Raw genomic sequence first — 7641 nt, 5'->3', positions numbered from 1 at the left:
GCCTTAGTTCCGTTGCACAGCCTATTCATTTTCGTGGCACCATTTTTGGAATGTTTTTACCAGGACAAACCTCATTAACTATAAGAAACATGGATGTGTGTACTACATCACCGGCATCAGCATGGACCACTTGTAAAGGCCTAATATCCTTTTCTAAACCCAATTGGCCAACAGCATGCCACAAAGGTACCAGACATGTGGCTATGTAGTCTACTTTCCTTCAATTCTTTACTACTACATTTACGTAACACACTTGTCAATAATTGGGAGTCAATAGAAGTCAAGTCATAAAAAACTGAAATTCAAAAAGAAGACTACTTACAAACCTCAAAAAACAAACATTTCACTAACTTTAATGCTTCAAAATGAAGCTTTACATTGGAGGAGTATATTACAGGATTTCCGTGGCAAATCCCCAGCACAAGTTATTCCTGAAGTCACTCGATAGCCATGATCTCATAATAACATGTCAGTAAACTCAGGTCTGCAGGCTATATGAGCAATCCCTAATACATTTCTTGGCACCAAACTGAAGTACTATTTAAAACCTTAGAATAAGCAGGAATATTAGTACTTTATTAGTGATTTCCTATTATTTTATAACTATAGTAAAACGAGAGTAGCTAAACTTATGCTACATCCAAGTTTGTAAAAAAATATAAAAAGAGGACTTCTTTGGTGCTGTCACAGGAGCTGCTCAGAAATGGGGTTGATGCTGATAAAACACTTGTACTTTATTTATAACGCATTTCAAGGGCAGATCTCCTTCTTACTCAGGTCAGATAGTGTTTTTTCTAGATAGTTATAGATATGTTAAAAGGGTACAAGATTACAAAAGGAAGGTTGCTTTTTCCATAAACTGCTCCACCCCTGTTCACATGTTGTGTGCGGTATTGCAGCTCAGAGTCAGAGTCATTCACTTCACTCAGCTGTAACACCAGACATGACAGGTGTGGCAGAGTGTTCTGGGTGAAAGCAGCCATGTTTTTCTACCTCTGTACAATCTATGGCTCACAATTACTGATCAGTTGCAATCCACCTGAGCAACTGGCTTAAATGTGATTTATTTGCTAGAGCCACATAATAGAGCAGCTATATCCCACAGTTGCCAGTGTCCCTTTTTGACATCAATAGGTGATTATGACGATGTATTGCCTGTTTATGAAAAGTGTTTCGTTGAAATAAAATGGAACTAATTTGTAAAGTTAGGGAAATTGTTATGGCTGGTCAAAATTACAATTATACAAAGAGAAATTGAGACGAGTCACCTGGAAGAAAAGTGAGGAATTGTTCAAATGCTCAAGTATTTTCCTACTGGGAACACTGAGCCCATTCTTCACAGTGAAGGTACATCCTACAGACTGATTCTGTTTTTACTTCCACCTCCTCTTTATTTTCAGTTTTACGGCAAAGTACAGTCTCACATGTGACAGATTTGGGAGACCCCGTCTCTCCAGAGGAGGGACATAGGGAACCCAGGGTGTGTCTGTGCTACAATGTTACAGATGATGTCAGTATTTGCATCCTCTGGCTGGAGTTGCAATGCACTCTGACTATCCAGACCTCCCTCCCTTTTCCACTCTCTTTTTCTCCTCCTCCCTTATTTCTTTTGCCTTCCTAAATGGATGGGGCTTCTCCTGGATAGGCACAGTTTACAAGGGTCCAAAAAGACTGTATCAAAGCTGCTTTAAGTTTCTCCCCCAGCACTCCAGAGTGTGCCTCTCCTGATCTGACAATCTGCAGCACTGCAACAGGAGGAGAACAGATTTTTAAACGCCTGGCTGGCTGGAGAAAATCCTGCAAGATCCTTCTCTCTCTTTCTGTATCTCTCTGAATCTGCAAATGTCCTTCAAACTGGTCAAAATTGAGATTATCTGAAGACGAAAAAAGGCTAATCAAACTCCTGATTTACTGGATACTGTTTTATTCCACTTCTTCTCACTTAGGAAACTACACAAACTCTTCTGCAAGCTTTATCCAATGGATTTTCTTTACATGTGTGGGATTGTGTTTTGCTTTTTTACATCTTTCTTCTGGCTGACTGTGGATTCATTTATTTCTAAAGGTAGGATTTCAAAAAGATTTGCATTGAAATTTGTGCTTTGCCTGAATGAATGTACTTGGCTAATGCAATGAATAAACAGTTTACAAAATATATTTCAGAGATTAGACCTCATTTATCCATTAGATTTCTTTGAAACTGGTTAAATGTGAGTATACCTTATACTGACTGACTTCATAAGCAATCAGCATGATTTAATTAAGCATTCTGGACGATAAATATTAAACTTTATTTTGTGACCTTGGCTAAATATCTTAAAGTTTGACTTTTGTACTGTTATTTCTAACTTTTTAGATTTTGCATAATCACTCATTTCAACTGACTTCATATGAATAGGTCTGTTTAGTAGGTTTCATATGTAAATGCTACCCCAATATAGAGGAATAAACAATTACTCTACATTTTGTAGATTACTATAACCATTAGTCCATAGAAAAGCTGTGGTCCTTCATTGAATAGCCCATTCACTTTTTATTTTTTACTTGTAAATTAATACATAGGTGAGTCTGTTTTGACAGGTGTCAATAAACTTGCTTCATGCAGATGGGGCTGCAAGTCAAGGCTTTGCTCATTCCCCCCTGGCGAGGAAACTGTAATAAGAGTATGCAGCTGGGAAAGCTGTAAAATGTTTCTTAGAATACAGGCTAAGGTCAATATTTAACAGCCGTATTCAACTTTTTGTGAATGTGTTGCAGCATACAACCCCTGTTCTAATTTACATTCTAATTTACAAGCCTCAATATGGTGTCAACAAACAAAAGCAATGTGTTCCTTGTCAGGCAAATTTGCTTGGGGCAGCGACTGGACTACTGGTAGAAAATGTGGTAAAAAATGTGTGGTCCAAAATGTCAAAGAAAGAGAAAGATTTTGTGACCCAATATCATTGCTAAAACCTACTTAGGTCAATTTATCTCTAAAACTCTTATTTATTCCCAATAGAACACCTCTCTGGAAAGCTAAGTGAATACGGTGTGGTTGTCCCATTCAGTACAGATCATCTAGGACGATATATTTCCCACGTGGTGTCAGCAGCAGGAAGTAGAATGACCTTAAAGCACCCTGGGCAGAGGTTTGCCCGAAGTATTCCTGATCCACCAAAAACTCAGTCAGATGATAGGTGCTTGTACTTCAATGTCACAGTCTTTGGCAAGCAGCTACATCTACGTTTGAAGCCCAATAAAAAGCTGGTTTCTAAAGAGGCTACTATTGAGTGGCAGGAGGATTTTCAGGATATTTCTCATGGCTCAATCCGTGGTGATTGTGTATATACGGGAGATATCACAGATATGCCTGGAGCCACTGTGGCCATCAGCAACTGTGATGGACTGGTAAGTCAACTGTTACTACAATTTTATGCTCTACAACTTTCCCCATATACTTATGGAACTTGGAGTAGCTAAACATGCTCTAAAATGTCTTGATTTGTTAGGAAAGCAAAAGAAATCAAGTTGAAAAGAAGTACTGGAAAGTAGATATATAGTGTGCACTCATCCCTGCAAACATTTTTGGATCTCTCTTGGATTGCAAATGGTTTCTGAATTAATTTGATCTTCTTATTCTAGAATATATACATGTTCAACATTTTAACTTGTCACCAGCAAACCTGCTTTATGGAAAACACAAATAGTAGTAATGTTCTTTCATGGCTAATTCTGAAACATCATACTACACTAAACAACTCTAGGGACATAATAAGCTTTGGCAGCTAACTGAACTTCAACTGCTGTCAGTTCAACTTGTGCCAAAAATACATTGGCTTGTTATTTGTATCTCTGGAAGAGTTATGGGGGCTTGCTTGACATGTCCTATGTACAGTATATAACAGGCTTGGATTTTTGAGCGCATTTCTGAAAACAGAACATACAGTAACTGCATAATTATGCTTTTGGTTCTCTCAGGTTTTCCCACAGTGTTTCAAACTAAACATTCTTAATATCAGAAGAAAAATGAGTATGCAGAAATGTGTATTATACTTTCACCTGTTTGCCTGGTGGGTATGTCTGAACTTCACATATTTTTCTTGGAAGTTAGGCTTTATCATACATAGTCTACAGGAGTCTGGTCAGATGTCAGAGCTTGGAATCTTATACCAATATTGTATTCCACATTTACTTACATGTTTAGAGAATTCATGGACTGATATATAGCATTACCTCATTATGTAAATTAGCCATATGTTGGATCCTATAAAAAAAAACAACACATTTTCATAGGGATTATGAGCCAAGTAAATTGTGACTCATTTAAAGGGGTTAACCAATTTCTCAAACAGCCCCCCCCCCCATGTGCTGGGCCCCTCACAGGTAATATACTTACCCTGCTAATATACTTATCCGCTTCCGGCACCGCTCCTGGTCCCCGAACCGCCGCTGCTGCTTCTCCCTGTACAAGGATGAAAACATCTGGTGTTGGGGGGGAGCAGCCAATGACAGGAGGGGACAGGGACGATTCTCCCTAGCATCACGGGTGATGCTAGGGAGGCTCGTCCCCACCTGCCATTGGCTGCTTTCCCCCAAAACCGGATGTTTTCATGTTTGTACAGGGAGAAGCAGCAGCGGCGGAGCGGGGTAAGTATATTACCTATGAGGGGCCCAGCACATGGGGGGCTGTTTGAGAAAATGGATAACCCCTTTAACCACACCTTAAAATACAGTATTTTCATGATTATATATACACCAATAATGCAACTGCATTGCTCACGTTGCAGCCCATTGTATCAACCTACTGCCATATGGCAATTCAGCAAAGACTAGGACCTACGGAGCAAACAAAACCAACTTGTAGCTTTTAATTTTTCTTCTTCCCCTGCAATTATCTTACCGGATATTGTACAAGTTTGTAGACATGTAACACTATTTGATGGTATTATTATTACCATCTGCTGTCCTACATATTTAAACCTTCATTCATCTTCTCTACCACTTCCTTAAGCCATTGTCACCGAGCTATATGTGAGTTATATATATTAGGTACCGATTCCTACTTATCATCAGTTAGGAACAGTAAATATGTGTGGATTAGCAGTCCAGTCTTACCATAACTTCATTTAACAAAATACTGTAGTTATATAGCTATGGATCAATAGCCCATCCATTTTTTTCTGAGACTGCATATGGAACCTGCACAAAACAGGTTGTGGATGACCAGAGACACTTAAAGAAAATGCCATAGCTCCTGATATTTTAATACTGCTGCTAAAACACTTGTGTAGAGTGCAGGGATTGGGCTTTAGAATCAAGTTGCTGTTGGCTCTGTCAACTTATATCTAAATCCTTTTCTCTTCATATGGCTTTGGGTTTCATTACAACGCTTCAGGGAGTGAGTATGTATTTTCCATAAATTTGAACCAGCTTGGAAACCTGCCTAGTGTTGACCTCTGACTGTAGCATGTACGAGTCCTTAAAGAGAAGGAAGACTTTTTATTTAACCAGTTGAACCCCTTTAAATTGACAATATGATCAGTAGGGAAGATTAACTAAATTCCATTTGTCAGCATGTGGAAAAATCTCTCTCACAGTTTCCCACGCATTACTGTAAGTTCTTCAAACTAAGAAAAATATGAAAGAAGCACTGACAGTAGTTTATTTGCTGTCAACATGGCTACCTTGTGCTTTTGACTCTCAGGTTTTCCCAAAGTCTTCCCAAAGTCTTTCAAGAGGAAACTGGACAACTCAGTGATTCGACCTGTAATAAAGAATAGATAATTACTTACCTGACAGATTCTGTGCCGCTACTCTTGTTCTCCTGGCAGAGCTCTGTTTTCCTGACTGCAGCAGTGATGTCATGTCAACAACACATGAGACAGCACTGAGGTCAGTGATTGGCTCCAGAGGTCACATACAGGTATTGGCAATGTGACATCACTTCTGCAACTGGGAAAACAGAGCCCAGTTGGGAGAACCAGGGTGGCAGTGCAGGGTCTATCAGGTAAGTAAGCATCTGTTTTGAATTATAAGTAGATCCCCTGAGTTGTCCTATTTCATCTTGAAACCAGAATACCCCTATAACACAGCACATAAATGGAGGGAACACTGACAACCAGGAAGTGGCAAATAGTACATATCTTAGTGTTGGTGTGCCTCGATTCACAACTTGGGAAAACATTTGCAAACACTCCTAAATCTTCAGGATTTCCTCCTGAAAAATTTATAAAAAATGCAATCTAACGTGCATGAGGACAACCTAACTGTCCTTATGGGAAGCAAAATTTGGACCAACTGGACTTTTACCCATCCAAATCAGATTGCTATAATTTCATATAGTCATACAAGTGAGCTCCCACTATGAAAAAAAAACCTGTTTTCATTTAGCAAGAATCTTGGTAACCAGCAGATTATGGGTTTATGGCAGAGGTCCGCCAGGGATAGACATACTGTTTGCAGCTGCTGTCTGATGCTACTAATACATAGGTAGATGGGTATTTGTCCTCATTTTCCAGTTTCATTCACATCTATTGCTAGATAGATGTCTAAAATATGTGTAATTGATAACCACATTATCCATACACCAAAATTAGCAGTTGAATTACTCATCTAGAAGACCACAGGGACTTAGAAAACGATAGTGTTCACATTAAAATGGACAAAGCTCATCAAAATGTAACAAGAAGTCACAAAAAAGAGCATAAAATGTTGCACATCACTTGTGGCATTTGTATGCCACACAACAGGCATAGCAGATTTGATAAATGTCTGCCATGCTTTAATACTTGTCCATCTTCAGTTGCAAAATTCCAAATTACCACTGGAACAAATGTGGGCAACTACACCATCCTTAAAAAGGTTGTCCAAGATTTTAATATTGATGGCCTAGATAGGCAATCAATATCTGGCCGGTGGTCTGACATTTGGCACGCCTGATGAACAGCTCTTCTGCAATAGCTGCAGCATTGGAAGTCAGCTCTGGAACTACACAGCTTCGAGCAGGTAACTGCAGTGCTGCTCCTATTGAAATGAACAGGAGCAGCAGTAACTAGCTTTGTCCACTACACAATAGATAAAGCTGTGTAGTTTCCGTGATGAAGCTAGCCCAAAATAGCTGATCGGTGGGGATGCGTGAAAGCGGACACCTGCTGAAAAGATCTTGATGACCTATCATTAGGATAGGCCATCAGCAGTAAAATCCTGGACACACCCTTTAACCTCAACAAAATACTTTGACGTCTAAAATATGACTGAGTTTGAAACATGGCCCAAAAGAGAGCACACCACTCAAGCACAGCTACCCACCCACCATTCGCTTTTATGGCAGTTTCGAAAATGCTTCAGCTATTTCTAGTTGTCCCATAGAGGTGGTCGTGCATGCGCTGTGCTCTCTCCATTAACTTCTGTGGGACTTCCAAAAATAGCTGAGCGCACTAGCTTAAATATTTGCAGAATGCCCATAGAAGTGAATGGAGAGCACAACGCACTTGCACAGTTCACTTCCAGGGGCCTGTTCTGGAGATCTGGACCTCTGGGACTCGCACCTATCTGACATTGGTGGCATATCCTAGAGATATGCCACTAATATTTAGGATCACACAACCCCTTTAAAGCTTGATGAATAAGACATCATGATCAGGTGTATTTATGGTCTAT

The 7641-nt window shown here is 39.6% G+C and overlaps 1 protein-coding gene across 1 annotated transcript in view; it reads left to right on the top strand.

Annotated features, from left to right (window-relative positions):
* Positions 1 to 1624: 1624 nt before the first annotated feature.
* The window catches only part of ADAMTS14 (ADAM metallopeptidase with thrombospondin type 1 motif 14), a 237933-nt gene continuing 231916 nt past the window's right edge, over positions 1625 to 7641 (top strand). Inside the window, 2 exon segments of the mRNA XM_040437079.1 lie at positions 1625 to 2065; positions 3002 to 3390. Of these exon segments, the coding sequence (XP_040293013.1) occupies positions 1981 to 2065; positions 3002 to 3390 (474 nt within the window). The 5' untranslated portion in view covers positions 1625 to 1980.

This window comes from Bufo bufo, chromosome 6 (assembly GCF_905171765.1).
Source record: "Bufo bufo chromosome 6, aBufBuf1.1, whole genome shotgun sequence".
Taxonomy (NCBI): Eukaryota; Metazoa; Chordata; class Amphibia; order Anura; family Bufonidae; genus Bufo; species Bufo bufo.
Note: the sequence above shows the minus strand (reverse complement) of the source record. Positions and strands in the feature narration are given on the sequence as shown.